General features: G+C 40.7%; 2 protein-coding genes across 21 annotated transcripts in view; one reads left to right on the forward strand and one right to left on the reverse strand.

Moving 5' to 3' along the window:
- The window catches only part of PCID2 (PCI domain containing 2), a 56,577-nt gene extending 50,609 nt beyond the window's left edge, over nt 1-5,968 (reverse strand). For 9 of the 15 annotated variants that reach the window (XM_036249633.1, XM_036249639.1, XM_036249631.1 and 6 more), the window contains exon 1: nt 329-435. In XM_036249633.1, coding sequence (XP_036105526.1) covers nt 329-424 — 96 coding nt within the window. In that variant the 5' untranslated portion in view covers nt 425-435. Of the gene's footprint in view, nt 1-328; nt 436-3,752; nt 3,772-5,715 lie in introns of those variants that run through there. The other 6 variants (XM_036249635.1, XM_036249632.1, XM_036249642.1 and 3 more) reach the window with 6 other exon arrangements.
- A 384-nt stretch (nt 5,969-6,352) lies between these two features.
- The window catches only part of CUL4A (cullin 4A), a 65,335-nt gene continuing 53,206 nt past the window's right edge, over nt 6,353-18,481 (forward strand). For 5 of the 6 annotated variants that reach the window (XM_036249503.1, XM_036249505.1, XM_036249504.1 and 2 more), the window contains exons 1-2: nt 6,353-6,521; nt 7,581-7,696. In XM_036249503.1, coding sequence (XP_036105396.1) covers nt 6,368-6,521; nt 7,581-7,696 — 270 coding nt within the window. In that variant the 5' untranslated portion in view covers nt 6,353-6,367. Of the gene's footprint in view, nt 6,522-6,970; nt 7,060-7,580; nt 7,697-18,481 lie in introns of all 6 variants that reach the window. The other variant, XM_036249506.1, reaches the window with a different exon arrangement.

Raw genomic sequence — 18,481 nt, forward strand, 5'->3', positions numbered from 1 at the left:
AGGAAGCTGATAAAGGCTGCCAAAGTTCCCATCATGGGGTGTAAGGAGTGAGAGTTGAGAGTGTGAGTGAGTGAGTGAGTGAGAGTGTGTGTGTGTGTGTGTGTGTGTGTGTGTGTAGGAAAACAGAAGGATGGCAACAGGCTATCTTAAGGACCTTCAGGCACTGAGATCACAGGCAACTCTGTCATCTGCTTTAGTCACTTAATATGTCATGTCCTAGAAGCTTTGGCCTTTTCATTTAAACACCTCCCCTTGGACGATGGCAGCTGGACTCCAGATGAGCCCATTTAGCAGCCCATGGGCCTGATTCACAGACTGCACAGCTCACCAGGTGAAGCTCTCTGGTCCTGGGCACTTCTAGGAATAAGTTCTTTCTTGGCTGCTGCTGGTCACATCGAAAACTCCAGGCTCCAAGCTGGTCCATGGGGAAATCATCTACTCTGGGAATTCATAGTTCCTCAAAAATATATTTACTAGCTCCGTTCCCTAAAAAGGCCTAGAAATAATGACTCCCAGTAGCAATAAGCACACCTACCACTCAGACTGGTTTTCTAAACTTCATTCTCCACTAAAAGAAACTAGAATTCCTGAAGAAATAGCTGATCCAATGCTGGGACAGGGAAAGAACTAAGTGAGCATAGAATAGACATCATTGTGCCATAAAGCAAAGTAGGGTTCAAAGAAGGATGAAGACATATTAAAAAGCCACAGAAATCAGTCCGAAGGGGCTCCCAGTGACCTGATATGGTACAATTTGAGCTTCAAAAAGAATAACATTCTTAATATTGGTAGTGGATTATAACTTGGCATTAAAAATAATCCATAATGATACTTTTTAAAAGAGGGGCACATAGGGGAAAGCGTTTTTAAACTGATGAAATACTAACAAATGTAGAAAGAATGATACGAAATCATCACTTGGCAAACACTAATGTAATAACTGACTTGGAAAAGGGCCACAAATGAAAGCTAAAACCATTTTGTGACAGAGTCTTGAAGAACAGGATGCTCTCAGGTTCTCCTAGTCCACTCAACAAATCACAATTGCTTTATCTTTATCGTTAGAGTATTACAGATGTCCCCCATTTTCCCCAGATTACAAATTAATAACAAGGGAAAAGGCACCTCAAGACTGGAGCATCTGCCCTGGCCGGTTTGGCTCAGCGGTTAGAGAGTCAGCCTGCGGTCCTGAGAGACCCGGGTTCGGTTTCCGCTAAGGGCGCGTACCTCGGTTGCAGTTTGTCCCCGGCCCTGGTCGGTTGTGCGGGTGGCAGCCACTCGATGTGTCCCTTTCACATCGATGTTTCTCTCTCTCTCTCTGTTCCTGTCTCTCCCTCCCACTCTACCTGAGCAAAAAATGGAAAAATGTCCTCGGGTGAGGATAAAAAAAAAAAAAGACTGGAGCATCTGATGGACATCAAGTGAATATCACCAATGTGTGTGTCTCCTGAAGCGAGGCTATGGGAAATTCACACTATCAAATTTAACCTGAATCTAATTATCAGGGAAACAATCAAAGGCAGATTGTGAGACATCTACAAGTCAACTAGCCAGCACATTTTTAAAAAGGTTAAATGTCATAACCCCCCACCCCAAAAGGGCAAGAGGATTCTTTTATTTATATATATTTATTTATTTACTTTTCTTTATTGATTTTAGAGAGAGGAAAGGAGAGGGAGAGATAGAAACATCGATGAGAGAGAACATCGACTGGCTGCCTCCTGCATGCCCTCCACTAGGGATTTGGCCCACAACCTGGGCTTGTGCCCTGACTGGGAATCGAACCAACGACCTCTTGGTACACGGGTCAATGCTCAACCACTGAGACACACCGGTCGGGCAAGGATTTTTTTAAAGAACTAAAGAGCAAACAAACCAAATGCAGGATGTGACCTGTCCGGATCTAAAGTTCTAAAGAACACTTTAGGAGATGTGGAAAATTCAACTACAGACTCTGTATTAGAAAATATTGATATTAATGCTGACGTTAAATTTCTTAGGTGTAGTAAAGGCACAGCAGGTATATAGTGGAACACATTGGTCTTGGGTGAATGCACAGTGAAGGGCCATAGTGTCACTGACTTTCTTTCAAATGGTTCTGGAGAGAAGTACACATGCCTAAAGGGAAGGATAAAGCAAACATGGTGGGTGGGCCAGGTGAGGGGTGTGTGTGTCTTCATTGTAATTGTTTCAAGTTTTAAATAGGTTTGGAAGTTTTCAGAATAAAAAGCTGGAAGAAAAATAAAAATTTTAAATATAAACACAGTTTTAAAAAAGTAACTTGCACCCAAGGTGGTGTGGCTCAGTTGGTTGGAACATTGTCCCATAGACCAAAAGGTAAGGGGTTCAATTCCCAGTCAAGGTACATACTTAGGTTATGGGTTCAATCTCCTGTCCGGGCATGTGTGGTAGGCAACTGATCAACATTTCTGTTTCTTTCTCTCTCTCTCTCCCTTCCTCTCTCTAAAATCAATTAAAAATATTATAAAAAGTAACTTGTCATTTGAAATAAGAGTTTGCAAAACAGACAAAAGAAAAATACAGGACACTAAAAAGAATAATATCGGACCTCAAAGAGATACTAGAAACTCCAAGATCCGAAAACTGATCTTTTTCTAAGTAGAACAATTTCAAAAAGTAGACTATATGGAAAAATGTAAAGTAACTCAACCTGTCCCCTCTAAACAGAAGATGAATTGAATGCCTGTTGAAACTCCGAGCACTAAAAAAAGGGGCCTCAATAGATGAGGGGACAACTTAGTCACAGTCATCCTTGGGCCTCTCGAGACAGGTGTGCTGGCACCCCAAAGCCATGATTGCTGGCTCTTTTACTCAAGCTGCTACTCAGGGCTGTTAAGTAGGAGGTCACTTTGAGAAATAAAGTAATGTCTCCCCTCCAACCCCCCTATCCTGGACAAAAACAGATTAGCTTACTGCCTGCTATAAAATGGGTAGATTCCCGCCTGGCCAGTGTGGCTAAGTGGTTGAGAATCCACCCATGCACCAAGAGGTTGCCAGTTTGATTCCTGGTCAGGGCACATGCCCAGGTTGTGGACCAAATCCCCAATGGGAGGCATGCAAGAGGCAGCCAATCAATGTTCTCTCTCATAGATGTTTCTATCTCTTCCTTGCTCTATAAATCAATAAAGAAAAATTAAAAAGACAAATATCCCATGATCTCACTTATTTGTGGAATATAATGAACAAAACAAGCTGATGAATAAAATAGGCCCAAAGACATATAAGTAGGGTACAGACTGACAAACCTCAGAAGAGGGTGGTAGGAGGAGGGAAGAGATAAACCACAGAACTTATATGCATGTATGCATAAACATGGCCATAGACAACAATGCTGGGGGTAGGGGGGGCAGGATCAGGAGGAGAGTTGTCAATGGGGAAAAAAGGAGAAACATTTGTAACAATAATTAATTAAAAAAAAAAAAAAAAAAAAGGGTGGATTCCCAAAATGCACTGTTTTTCTCTTGATACCTATGCAGGTACCCTACCCTTCTGGGCCCATCACATCACCTGTGGGACTTGGGGTCCAGGGGAACCAAAACCAACATGCTGATGCCATTCTGTTTGCTATCCTGAGTAATAAGGTCCTTGGTTTCTAACCCAGGAATCACACGTGTTCTGCCAGCATCCATGAAACTAACAGAACTCATTAGCTTATGAGGAGGGTAAAATCAAACCCCAGACCCAGTAGCTATTAGGAAGTGATCACAGAGAACATGAGGAATGAAACATACCACTTGCCACAGGTATCTGATGGCTGAGAATGTTGTGAAACCATAAAATAAGGAATGAAGATGTATCCAAGTTGACAAGTTCACTGAGATTCAAGAAACGATGTACTTCAAAAATTAGGAAACAGCCAGGTTGACAAGGACAGGAAAAGCTGGCTGAAACTTCGACCAACAAAAGCAGTGAGCTTCCTGTTAAGAGCATGAACTCTGGAGTCAGAACTCCTGGTTTTAATGTGTCACTTAAATGCCAGTGACCTTGGAAAACCAGTTAACCTCCTCAGTAAAATGCAGCTTGCAATGGACCTACTTCCTACAAAAACAGTGATGACAAATTACTGTATACAACGGTGCCTGGTTCTCAGTAGTCATTCAACTAGCACTAACTGTTCTTCTTATCACCCCAAACTATTTCATCAAATAAGATAGACAATTAACAGAGATTCTCAGAGTACTCCTCTGGGAATGCAGAGAACAAGATCGAGAGGCAGTCTGGTGAAACAGGGGAATATAAAACTTAGAGTCATATAGACCAGCACAAATCCTAACCTTACTCCTTACTAGAATAAGTAGGCCTGAGCACTGGCAACTCATCAAGGCTATGGGTGAGCTTCACACCCCTATCCCCCACCCTAGACCCCCTATCTGCCTCCATTTATCCAGTCGACAAATTGTATTGGTCATCCACAAGTCAGACAACATTCAAGGAACCCATAATAGAAAAATAAATAAATAAATAAATAAACAGAACTACATGTAGGCAGGAAAAATGTAAGAGATTAAGAAAAACATAAAATTCTAGAGATATTCTATATTCATATTGGTTCTTCACTAAGTCCTTGGTCAACTTTAAATACACTGATATTGGAAAATGTGAACTCTGCAAAAGTAAGGCCACACACAGGACACTTATCCTTAAGCAGAGATCTTAGGCTTCAACCAAAAGACTGACATATGAATGTATATTTGTATGTTTTAAGTTAAAATAAAAGTATCTGTCTGCTTTTTTCATGAATCCTGTTTTAAACTGCTTTCTCAATTAAGCAACTAATGATCTTAATCATCTCTGACTATATCCAACTGAATATCTTCACCTGGTGTCAACAGATGCCTGCAATTCAACATGTCCAAAACTAAATTTGTTTCCCTCCAAATCTGTTCTGTTCATTTGTTTCCTAAGCTAGAAACCCAGGAATCGTTCTTGATTCTTCCTTATTCCTCAACCCAAAATTATCACTAAGTCTTGGTAATGTTTCCTTCAGATACATTTAAAATTCATTTCCTCTTTTCCTTATCCTTATTATCTTATTATCACGGTTCTAGTTCTGCGAACTAGCATAGCTTAGTGGAAAATTGCAAACTTTGAATCCATAAATACCTAGGTTTGAAATATGCTACTGCCGTTCTCTGGCTGTATGGGCAAAAACCCCGTTGAGAGACATTTCCCAAAGGAGAAAGTGTGCCAAGTGAAAACACAGAGCGTGTACTGAATGGTAGCTATGTCTAAAGGCTCGCAGTACTTTACTATCTACATCTTCTATTTCCATCAGTGTCTATCCAAAAATAAACAAAACTCCAGGTCAGACCCTTAGGTCATGCCTTCAATGGCTGCACAACGACTGAACCCCGACTCCCTCGCGCGGCTAACCGGCCCTTCAGCATCCTCTAGGACTAGGGACCGCCACCCTCTCCATACACACACACATCCCCAAATTGAGGGCAGCGACAATCGGTGCAACCCTGGGTCACCCAGAAATACAGCGGCGTGCCTCGGCTTCAATCGTCCTGGCTTCCCGTCTGGCGAACAAGGGCTCAAGTGCAGTCAGCGAACACACTCAACCGGACGTGGTGTCCACCCCGACCGCAGCCAGACAGGAGCTGCCTGCCCACCCGGAATCCAAAGTCCGACAGCCCAGAGAAAGAGGTGAAGACACCGCAGACCGCGCGAGCCGCGCAGGGACTGTGTTACCTGCTGCAGGTACTGGTTGATAGTGATGTGCGCCATAGTGGCGCCCACCGCCAGGACCTGGCGGAGCTTGCGTGCAGGGCCTCGCGTCACTTCCGGCTCGCGGTCCGTTCTCCGCCCCGCTTCCCGGACCCAACTAACTCTGCACGTCGGTTCCGGAGGAAGTGGCCGTGGGAGCGCGAGCCCGAGACCGGCATGGCGACGTGCCCAGGCTGAGAAAGGCTGGGGGTCTCTGTGCTGGTTCCCCCAGCTCCCCTCAGCCCCTGGTCCGCGCCCCCTGGGTGCTCCGGCCCGCCCAGGGAGAGCAGGCCCCCCGAGCTAACAGAGCTTGTGCTCCGCCGCCCCCTCGACTGTTGCAAGTTCCACACGGACCGCGGGTGGACGCGGACTGGCAGTGCTCGCGAGCCCAGGGTCGGTGGCCGGGCCGGGGCCGGGGCTGGGTCGGAGCGGGGCCGGGGCCGGGGCCGGGGCCGGGTCGGAGCGCAGCGGGGGCCTGGCGGAGGCTGTGCGGCTTTTGGGGCGGGCCGGGGCGGCGCTGACGAGGCCGGGAGTTGCTGAAGGGAGCGGAGGAGGGAGGCCCCGCCGCGCGGCTCGAGGAGGAGGCGGAGAAGGCGGCCGGACGGGGCGGGGCGCCCACTGCTTCCCGGCCGCAGCCATGGCCGACGAGACCCCCAGGAAGGGCAACTTCTCGGCGCTCGTCGGGCACACCAATGGCCTCACCAAGCCCGCGTCCCTCGCCGCCGCCGCCGTCACCTCCAAGCCAGGGGGCGGCGGCGGCTCCAAGAAACTAGTGATCAAGAATTTCCGAGGTGGGTACCCGGAGCGGCCTAAGGAGGGGGCGGCCTTGTGGGCTCCGGGGAGGGGGAGGGGCGACCACAGCTTGGAGTCTGGGGGCCAGAAAGGGAGCCGGCGGCGGGGGCTACCCAGGATGGAGTGGGGGAACCGGCTCCGGAGGGCTGCAGGGCGTTGGGCCGAGTGGCTTTAAGGCGCCCGTGGCGGCGTCCCAGAGTGGGGGTGCCGTCCTCTGGACCCCGGCTTTTCGGAAGTCTCCTCCCCAGTTGGCGGTCATTGGGCTCGGCTCCGGGGCCCTCGGAGTAGGGTAGGGGTCCCCGGGTCCCCCCGGTGAGGGCGCGGGCCTTTCCAACTGCCGGCTTAACCTGCAGTGAGGACTGTGGGTTGAGCTGACTGGTAACAGCTTTCCAAATGGAATAAATTAGGCCAAGTAATTCAGATTTCTTGATTCACATGGCCGACCAAGAATAAGTAGCAGCCACTGAAGTTCTTCGTGATGTCGTTTTTATTACTTCTTCACTTTTCACCGGCTCTATCACTGTTAACTCTCTCAAAGTAAGCATGTTTGGTGCAAGTACTGCAATTATAAGCTTATTCTTCACCTTCCAACGTTGAATAATTTAAGTCAACTTTAAATGTTTTTGTGTAGAGTTTATTACACGTTTATACGTTTATAAAGCCAACTTAAGTAAAAGGAAGAGTTGTTTGCAGGGGTGGGCAAAAGTAGGTTTACAGTTGTAATACAAATAAAGAATGCAATAAGAAATAGTAATGCAAGAATAAACTGAATAAAGTTCAAATACTGACAGCAGTAAACCTACTTTTGCCCACCTTGTAGTTTCTATGTATTTATCCTTAGTATTAATACAAAATGTATTTAGCAAAACAAAGATATTATGGTTGCATAGTCTGTAATGTAACAGATTTATAAATGCAATACTTTGTATAGGAAAAATCCAATTTCTCTGTTCCTTTCCTATGTGTCTATTAAAGCACTTTTTTGTAGACCATTTTTTGAAAGATGTATGACTGTTAGCATGGATTTCATTCACCACTGACTCTATCTGGATTTACAGACAGACCTAAATTGCCTGATAACTATACTCAGGACACCTGGCAGAAACTTCATGAGGCAGTGAAAGCCATACAAAGTAGTACCTCCATCAGATACAACCTGGAAGAGCTCTACCAGGTAAGGTTCCAGTATGACAAAAAGTAGAACTTGGTAGAGTCCTCGTGGAATTTTCTTAGGCAAGGAGAACTGTAAGACATGGTGAGGCCAGCATCCTTTCTTTCTCTTTACCTGGTTGTTTTTATGGTTGCCTAAATAAAGTTACCCAACTGCACTGGATTGTGTGGTCCCCCGTTTTGTTTCTGAGTCACCAATAAAGAAAGTAATAGAAATGTAATATTTACTTCCAACAAGAACAGGAGGAGTACTATGAGACCATGTCCCAAATAAATGAGTGTTTTCAGTTTTTGGTGGTTGTGGGATTTTTATTTTATTTTCAGACTTAATCACCTAGAAAAATATTTAACGTTATCCCGTTGTAGGAGACAGGTGTGTTTCTTTTCTAAGAGCTACATGACTTAACATTTTCTAAATATGCAGCAAATCAGTGTTATAATTCTATTATGTTATATAGAAAACTCTTATTACACTTGTTAATAGATTTTTTCCCCTGCTTCATTGTGTTTTATGATTATGTGTTGAAATTAAAACATGCAAATAGCCCTGGCTGGTTTGGCTCAGCGGTTAGAGCGTCGGCCTGCGGTCCGGAGAGACCCGGGTTCGGTTCCCGCTAAGGGCACGTACCTCGGTTGCAATTTGTCCCCGGCCCTGGTTGGTCGTGCGGGTGGCAGCCACTTGATGTGTCCCTTCACGTCGATGTTTCTCTCTCTCTCTCCCTTCCTCTCTCTCCCTCCCACTCTGTCTGTACAAAAAATGGAAAAATATCCTCGGGTGAGGATAAAAAAAACAAACATGCAAATAAATTTTGTTACATTTTAAAGTAAAGATGTTCCATTTCTAACATAAGAAAAAATGTTCAAAATTACAGTTTACTATTTGGGTATTCTATTTACAAGTATGCTGGTTTTTCTTTTTTATTTATTTATTTATTCATTCATTTATTTATTTATTTACAGTACATGCCCCTAGCGGAAACCAAACCCGGGGACTCTCTGGTCCACAGGCTGATGCTCTCAACTGCTGAGCCAAACCAGCCAGGGTGTTGGCTGGTTTTTCTTATACTATATCTTGTTTTTAAAGAATAACATTTGTAAACTAGTCTAATATCTACATTTTAGGTAGCAATACGATATTACAGTTCCTATTAAGAAACGTGAATTTAAGTTTTTTTGTTAACGCAACTAATTACATTATAAAATTATGGAAACCACAAAAAAGTACAAAGAAGAAAATTAAAACTACCCATGTTCCCACCAACCAAAGATGACTGCTCTTGACAGTTTGATGGCCCCATCCCTTCTTAAGTTTCCTGAGGCCTCTTTGCATTCAGTCCTCTTCCCTGACTCCCAATCTTTGGCAATCACTAATTTGTTTTCTGTCAGCGTATTTTGCTATTTCTAGAATCTCATCTAAATGGAACCATGAATTTTGCAATCTTTCATATCTAGCTTCTTTCACTTAGGATAGTGTTTGTGAGATTCATGGATACTGTGGCAGTAAACTGTTTCTTTGTTGCTGCATGGCGGGGGTATCACAATTTATTGCTCTTGTAACAACTCGTTGTCATTTGAGTTTCCAGTTTTTGGTTATTATGAATAAAGTTGCTGTGAATATTAATGAATAAGTTGTGTGGACATATTCTTATTCCTTTTGAGTAAATATCTAGAAGTAGGTTCTCAGAGTTATATGGAAAGTGTGTATTTAACTTCATAAGACATTTTCTGTTTTTCAAAATGGCTACACCATTTTGCACATCTACCAGCAGTATATGAGAGTTCAAGTTGTTCCACGTCCTTGTCAACATTTGGTATTGTCAGTCTTTTCAGTTTTAGCTATTCTAGTGGGTATGTAGTGGAATATCATTGTGATTTAAATTTGTATTTCTTTCATGATGCTCAGGATCTTTTGAGGTGTCCCTTCCTGTTCCATACACCTTTTTTTTTTAATCCTCAACCGAGGACATTTTTTCATTTTTTGTTCAGACAGAGCGGGAGGGAGAGAGAGGAAGAGAGAGAGAGAAACATCGATGTGAAGGGACACATCGAGTGGCTGCCACCCGCACGACCAACCAGGGCCGGGGACAAACTGCAACCGAGGTACGTGCCCTTAGCGGGAACCGAACCCGGGTCTCTCTACCGCAGGCCGACGCTCCAACCGCTGAGCCAAACTGGCCAGGGCCCATATACCTTCTTTAATCAAGTGTGTGTTCAAATCTTTTGCTCATATTTCATGGGGTTGTTTATTTTGTATGAGTTTGTTATGTATTCTGTTTGAGTTTATCATCTATTCTGGGTACAAGTCCTGTACTTTGCAAGTAGTATTTTATCCCCGTCTGCAACTTTCTTTTTTTTTGTACAATTCTATAATACACCATCTGTATATCGCATTGTATGTTTACCACTCAAAGTCAACTATCCTTCTGTCACCATATATTTGACCCCCTTTACCCTTTACTACCTCCCCCACAGCTTGTCCTTTGATTTTTCTCAATTATGTCTTTCAGAAAAGTTTTAAAATAAAGAAGTCTGTGTATTGGTTTGGTCTTTTATGGATTGTGTTTTTAGTGTCTTATCTGATAAATCTTTGCCTAATCTAAGATCATAAAGATTTTCTCTTGTATTTCCTTCTAGACATTTTAGGGTTTTAGATTTTACATTTAGGTCTGTTATGGGTGAATTCGTGTATATGTTGTGAGCTATAAATCTGAGTTCATTGTCTTCCCTGTAAATGTCTAGTTGCTCTAGTTTTATTTGTTGAAGAGTATCCTTTCCCCTATTGAAATGCCTGTGCTTCTTTGTAAAAAAATCATTGTTCATATATGTACGGGTGGTAATGAGTCTCAGAATCAGGGAGCATTGGCCTTTCAACTTTATCCTTTTTCAAAGTTGTTTTAGCTTTTCCAGGTCTCTTGTATTTCCATATGAATTTTAGAATCTGTTTGTCAGTTTCTACAAAAAAGCCTACTAGAGTTTTGATTGGGAAGATGTCGATTTATAGATTTGATTCTGATGTCTTGACCTTCCGATTAGTCACAAGGGACAACTTTATTTAGGTCTTTCTTAATTTCTCTTAGCAACATTTTTTAGTTCCAGTGTACAGGTCTTGTATATCTTTTGTGAAATTTATCCCTTATTTTATGTATTTGATGTATTATAAATGGTGGTATGATTTTAATTTCTGGTTCTTGCTAGTGTATAGAAATACAAACTATTTTTATATATTGATCTTGAATACTGCTATCTTGCTAATCTCACCTATTTCTAGTAGCTTTTTGTAGATGTCATCAGATTCTTTACATATACAATCATGTCATCTGTAACTAGAGATAGTTTTGCTTCTTCCTAATCTGCATACCTTTTATTTCCTGTTCTTGCCTCACTACACCATTTAGAATCTCCAGTATGGTGAAGAGAATTGGGAAAAGCAGACATCCCTGTCTGATCTTAGGAGGAAAGCATTCAGTCTTTCATCACTGAGATTTTAGCTGTGGGTTTTTAAAACATAGCCACTGTCAAGTTGAAGAAGTTCCTTTCTATTCCTAATTTGAGAGTTTTTATCAGAAATACATGTTGAATATTGACAAATTCTGTGATTATTGAGGTGATCAGAATTTTTGTATTTTAGTTTATTGTGTTACTGATTTTTCAAATGTTAAATCTTTTGTTCCTGGGATAAATCCTACTTGATCATGAGGTATTCATCTTTTTAATGTATTGTTGGATTTGATTTGGTAATGTTTTGTTAATTTTTGTGTTGTGTAAATATTTTTTGTGTAAATAATTTTTGTGTTGTGTAAATAATTTTTGTGAAAGATATTGGTGTGTTGTTTTCTGTTCTTGTAATATCTTTGTCTGGTTTTGGTATCAGAATAGTGCTGGCCTCATAAATGAGTTGGAAATAGTCCCTCCTTTTCATTTTATAGAAGAATTTTATAGAATTGGTATTATTTCTTCTTAAATGTTTAAGAGAATTCCCCAGTGAAGCCATCTTGGCTTTCTTTGTAGAAAGATTTTGAACTATGAATTTCTTTAGTAGATACAGAACTATTCAGGTTATCCATTTCAAGTTCACTACGGTTCTGCAATGTTTAATTTGCCATTAATACCATCTGGTATAAGTTTCATCTCATGAATTGTTTTCATTTTTAGGTGTTCAATTTAAATCTTTATTGTATCTTCTCTGTTTCTACTTAACTTTTGAAGATATGGAATACAGTTATAATAGCTGTTTTATAGTCCTTGCCTGCCAGTTTTATCATCTGTCAGTTCTGGTTGCTTTTGACAGACTAATTTTCTTCCCATTAAGGGTAGTATTTTCCTTCTTTATATGTCTGGTAATCTTTGATTGGGTATCAGACATTGTGAATTTTGACTCTTGTGGTATTTTTGTATTCCTATACATGTTCTTGACCTTTGTTCCAGACATAGTTAAATTATTTGGAAACAGTTTGATCTTTTTTTTGTTGTTGTTCTCACTCGAGGACATTTTTGCATTTATCTTCAGATAGAGCAGGGAGGGAGAGTGGGCGGAAGAGAGAGAGAGAGAGAAAAACATGCTGTGAGAGAGACATACCGAGTGGTTGCCGCCACCCACATGACCCAATCAGGGCTGGGGACAAACTGCAACCCAGGTACATGTCCTTAGCGGGAACCGAACCTGGGCCTCTCTGGTCCACTAGCTAACACCCTAACCACTGAGCCAAACTGGCCAGGGCCAGTTTGATCTTTTAAAGTCTTGCTTTTAAGATTTGTTAGGCAAGACTAGAGCAATGTTATGTCCAGGGCTAATTGTCCTGACTACTGAGGCAAAACCTTCCTGAATATGCCCAGTGTTCTGTGGTTTTCTAATCTGGCTAGTGGGAAAGTGCTATTCCAGGCCCTGTGTGAGTACCAGACACTGTTGTCTAAACTTTTTTGATGGTTCTTTCCCTGGCCTTAGTAGTTTCCTTCACATTTTTGCTGGTCCATTCTCTGCTGAATACTCGGGACCCTTGAGATCTCCTTGCACATCTCCAAACTCCATTCTGGTTGCATCTTCCTTCTGGGCTTCATCTTACAGACTCCAGCCTGAGCTCAAGGCACCTGCTCCACAGCCTGGAAACTCTGGAGGCAGGAAGCTAGAGCAGTTGGGGCTTGTTTGTTTCCCATCTTCCAAGATCACTGTCTTTCATAGCCCAGTGTGCACTGCTTTGAAAACTTTCATATATATTTTTTGGGGTCTTTTGTTGTTGTTATTGTTATTTCAGGCAGAAGGATTAGTCTAGTTTCTTTACTTCATCTTTAACAGAAGTAAGAGCCTCACCAGTTCTTAAATTCTCATAGGTTATTAATTTAATAAAATATTATGTCTTAGAGCTAGGGCTTATTAGTCCTCTTTTCCTGGAGATTTGATTGTCTGGTGTCAGTTGCCCATCATTTTTTCTATGTTTCTTTTACCCAGTGATATGGTCATCATAATGGTCACCATGGATGTTATCATGAATAGTGTTTCCATATGTTCTGGGTGTCTGTGTGCATGACTTGAGACCTTGAGGGCTGGGGATACTTACCCCAAAATGGCATCACACATTATAGAGAATATCTCAGGAGGGCCTGTGTGGGGATCATTTAATCAGTTTAAGGAGAGGCATGTGCACAGGCAGGCTCCTGGTCACTCACAGAGAAGTACCAGGGTGTCAGATCATATGGAAGCAAATGGGATAGAAATAGTAAATAATGTTATTGTGAAATTGTTGACCACTTGAATTATCCTGATCTCTGATAAAGTAGTCAGATAGTATATTTGCCCTGGTCTTTCAAAATAAAGTTTTTGCTGAGGTGGTGTGGTATATACTTTGTCAAAGACTCTTACGTGAAAATAAAAATTCTCACCAAAGTGTGATTTTATTTTTTAAGGAAGTTTTCACCATGATTTGATGGAGACCTCTTATGTTTTGATATTGAGCAGTTTCTCAGAAGTGAAATATTAGTATCTTCTTGTCAAGGTTTCTTATCTGCCTATCAGGGCATCCTCTACCCCATTCAGAAACTTTAGGAGACCTACCTAGAAGGAGAAATAATTACAGTGTGTTTGCTGCAGCCTGCCTATTGTTTGTTTGTTATTTTGTTCTTGTCTGGTAAAAAAGCAGATTCAAAGTATGATGATGAAAAAGTTTTAAACACACACAACCCCCATAGTAATTTTCCTCATTTAATGCAAGGAGGAGAATATTTTGAATGTATAGACCTTTTCTGTCAGTTTTTAAAGATGTGAGTTTAGATTTGTAATCACTACTTGCTGAAGAGAGTATATTTGTGTGTCTTATGTCTGTCTACAGTATACGTTTTAGTCCTACTTGTCAGCTTAATGAGATAACAGAAAAGTGAAGATTACATTTTAAGAAGGGTTCCAAAAAAAAAAAGAAGGGTGTCAGAGGAAGAGTAAATGTTGATTTTAGACTAGTTTTGATGCACAAAACAAATCTGTTACAGAGGACCGGCAGTTATGAAAAAGCCATGCTATTTATCTTGCGTTACAGAGTAATATTGCTACAAAATCCTCCTACTTGTTGATAAGTTAGTGAAGGACAGTGAAGTAAAGTATTGTGAATGTATTAATAGGATTGCTAAAACTGATTAGAAAAAGTGAAAAGGCCCAGCCCAGAAAATGGTTGACAAATAGACACTTTATTTGATAAACAGTTTGAGAAAGTAATAGGTTGAAAATGAATTCAATACATAAGTTATTCAACAATAGAGAGGAAAATATTCAGACTCAAATATATCAGGCCTAATAGAAAAGATTTCCTAATTCAGCAGCTTGCATCACTCAATAAAATTAGTCATTTGTATTAGGTAATTTACTTTTAACTTTTGGAACTGAGAATGTACTATGCAGTCAGTATTGGTAAATACAGCCAATAGACTGTCCCTGGTTTTCCTCAAGGCTCTCATCCTAGGAAACTTCCCTCTCACAATTTATCCCCTCACTCAGATTGCAGTCCTAATTTTTACATTGTTTACTCATTTCTTAGAGGTAGGAACCTAGAGGGGTAGAGCCCTTTAGCACCTTGTGTGATAAGCTGGTAACTATTTAAATTGGCTTGCTTTGAGTAGGCTCCATCTTCACGACTGTTTGTTGCTTAACAAGGAACCATTGCTGTGAAAGGAAATCATTCTTATGTCTCTAAGAAGAACACTGTGCTGGCCTTTTAACTGAAATGAAGAGTGTGGGTTTTGCCTTATGCCCTAGCCAGTATATCTTTCTTTATGATAGTCAGTCAGGGGTGTGGTTTTCCTGGGGGCAGGTGGTGTTTTTCATTTTTTCCCCCTCTTCTACATAAATAATTCTTAGTACTTGCCTCCTTTTTCTCTTTATGATTGCTCATTCTGTATCTGTTTTCTCTCTTATCTCAACTTTTATAGCCCTAAAAATCTTTACATAAAACAGATAATCTTCCAGCATTGGTCCTAATTTCATAGTTCTTTTTACCCCTGAGCTCACTTGCATTTCCTGTTTTGGTATTCCACAGTTGAGGGGCATTTTGTTTTAGCAATGATGAGTGCACTTGGGAGTAGGGTTTGACACTACAAATAGACAAGCAGTTGATATTGATGTGCTTGTCTGTTTTGCTTTAATACACTTGTCTGTCCTAATACAGACAGCCATCTGAAGAACTTGGGTGGGGTGACATGGTAGACCTACTGATTAGAGAGAAGCTGTGACGGGGAAATTCAGACAAGCCGTTTTCCCACTTGGCTAAGTTGATACAAGAAAAACATCTTTATCCTAATATAAGTAGAACCCAAGTACTGCTGCTTCCCTACCTCCAGTTATTGGATTAAATTCATTTGTGAACAGCAACAACACCCTAATATGAAGCACACAGTACAGGTCAGATTCAGTACTCTATACTCCTAGAGAAAGCATTTCTAAATCCCAAAATATGACTAAATTTCTAAAACTTGTCTTGAGAAGGGGGACTCCTATGTTGCACTGCTCCTGTAACAGTACAGAAAAGTCTGCCAGTATCCCTGCCAGTGTGGGTAGAGAGCAGGGCTGCCCTCTGTCTTCTAAGGTAATGAGGTGCCTGTAACTTGAAGACACCAGCAGTGACTCAGCAAAAGACTTGACAGCACCCACAGCAAACCTGGGTTCGGCTAGTTGTTTGAAGAGGTCCCCAAATTCTCATTTTAAAACAAAATAAATCTCAGGTGCTTCATGTTAAATAGTATGTGCCAAATAAGACATACAAGAAAGGGTTAATTATACAGTTCCACAATGACAGCATGTCACAACTGGGAAAAGATTGTTTTGAGGACATTGACTCCTGATTCAGGAATTAGAGCATTCAGAAAATGGTTCTAATAAGATGTTCTGTGAAGGACATGTACCCTTAAGCTTATCCTAATTTTTACCAAAGCAAATACATTTTCTTCATGATAATATTAGAAACTTATTTTGTAATAATTATGTTTGTAGAATTCTCTAATGATTACAGTACAACATCCTTTGTCATGAGGTTATCCTGGGAATTTAGTTTGGTTTTTGATGTTATATCTTGTTATTGAGGGTTAAATCCAAACAAGGGAGAAATTAATATATATCGAGCTAGTATATCTCTAAAACTTTTCATTTTTATTTCATAAGTAAAATGTATTAATGAGGCTTATAAAATTATGAAAGTTTTTTTTTCCACTAGTGCTGACAAGTTAATATACTTGGAAAAAGAATATATTTAATTATAAACTTTTAACCAAAAATCACAGTATTTATGTAAGAATGTAATTGCAGCCCTGGCTGGTTTGGCTCAGCAGTTAGAGCGTTGGCCCGCAGACCAGAGAATCCTGAGCCAGTACCTGCTAGGGGTATGTACCTCGGTTGTAGTTTGTCCCCTGCCCGGGTTGGGGTCATGTGGGTGGTGACCACTCTATGTATCTCTCTCGAATTGATGTTTCTCTCTCTCTCTCTTCCTCCCTCTCTCCCTCCCACTCTATCTGAAGATAAATGCAATAATGTCCTTGGGTGAGGATAAAAAAAAAAAATTTTTTTTTTAAAGAATGTAGTTGCAAGCAGGTAGAAATGTATACATAGAGAATTTAAATGACTTTTCCAAGATAATACAGCTAGAGGCTAAGATATTCTTGTTCTATTAGTCTTTCCTTTGGTTCACACAATCTCTTTAAATATATGTATGCCTCCCCTAACCCCACCCATATATTGCATTTCATTGTAGTGATTAAAAATAACATAGTTGTTTTCCCTGTCCCCTCTTTTTAAAAAATTTTTATTCTGGAATATGAAGCTCTTTTTAATTAAAGTATAGTTGACATACAATATTATATTGGTTTTAGGTGTACAACATAGCAATTTGACAAACATACCTTACAAAGTGATTACCTCGATAAATCTCGTAACCATTTGTCATTGTAAAAAGTTATTGTGATATTATTTACTGTATAACCTATGCTGTACTTTACATCACTTTAACTTACAAGTTTGTACCTCAAATCCCCTTCACCTTTTTGTCCACCCCCCACTACCCAACCCTCTAGTAACTATCAGTTTGGCTTTCTCTGACTTATTTCACTTAGCATAATACCCTCTAGATCCATCCATGTTGTTGCAAATGGCAAGCTTTCATTCTTTTTCGTGGCTGAGTAATATTCCTCTGTGTGTGTGTGTGTGTGTGTGTGTGTGTGTGTGTGTGTAGTATCACTTTTTAATCCATTTATCTATCAGTGGATATCTAGGTTGCTTCCATATCTTGGCTATTGTAAATAATACTGCAGTGAACATAGGGGCGCATATGTCTTTTCAAATTAATGTTTTGTTTTCTTCAGATAAGCGCCCAGAAGTGAAATTGCTGGGTCCTTCTTTGTCTTTTGTTGTAGCTTTTGTTAAACTCTACTTTGTCTGGTATAAGTATTGCTATTCCAGTTTTTTTCCTCCTGTTTCCATTTTCATTAAATATCTTTTTCCACCCCTTTACTTTCAGTCTCTGTGTGTCTTTCAATCTGAAGTGAGTCTCCTGTAAGCAGAATATGTAAAGGCCTTGTGTTTTTGTTTTTTGTTTTTTTATCCATTCAGCCATCCTGTGTCTTTTATGTATTATTTTTAAAAATCCTCACCTGAGGATATTTTTCCATTTATCCTCAGACAGAGTTGGAGGGAGGGAGGAGAGAGAGAGAGAGAGAGATGCCAGAGAGACACATCAACTAGTTGCCTCCCGCACAACCCTGACCAGGGCCAGGGACGAACAGCAACTGCCCTTGACCAGAATCAAACTCGGGACTCTCTGGTCCGTGGGTAGACTCTAACTGCTGAGCCAAATCTGCCAGGGCCATCCCATGTCTTTTAAATGGAACTCTTAGTCTATTTACATTTAAAGTAATTATTGATAGGTCTGTACTTATTGCCATTTTAATTGTTTTTATATAACTGGCTTTTAGTGGCTAATCTACTACCTTTACTATATGTTTCCCTTTACTAGTGAGATTTTTTTTCTTTCATGTATTTTCTTATTTCTAGTTTTGGCCTTCTCTTTTACACTTAAAGGTTTTCCTTTAACATTTTTTGTAATGCTGGTTTAGTGGTGATGAACTCCTTTAGCTTTTGCTTTTCTGGGAAACTATCTCCCTCAATTCTGAATGATAATCTTGCCAGGTAGAGTATTCTTGGTTGTAGGTCTTTTCCTTTCATCAGATTGAACATATTGTGCCACTCCGTTTTAGCCTGCAATGTTTCTTTTGCAAACTTAGTTTTTAGTCTTATGGGCCTTCCCTTGTATGAAACTAGTTGTTTTCT

Source organism: Molossus molossus, unplaced genomic scaffold, assembly GCF_014108415.1.
Source record: "Molossus molossus isolate mMolMol1 unplaced genomic scaffold, mMolMol1.p scaffold_m16_p_9, whole genome shotgun sequence".
NCBI lineage: Eukaryota > Metazoa > Chordata > Mammalia > Chiroptera > Molossidae > Molossus > Molossus molossus.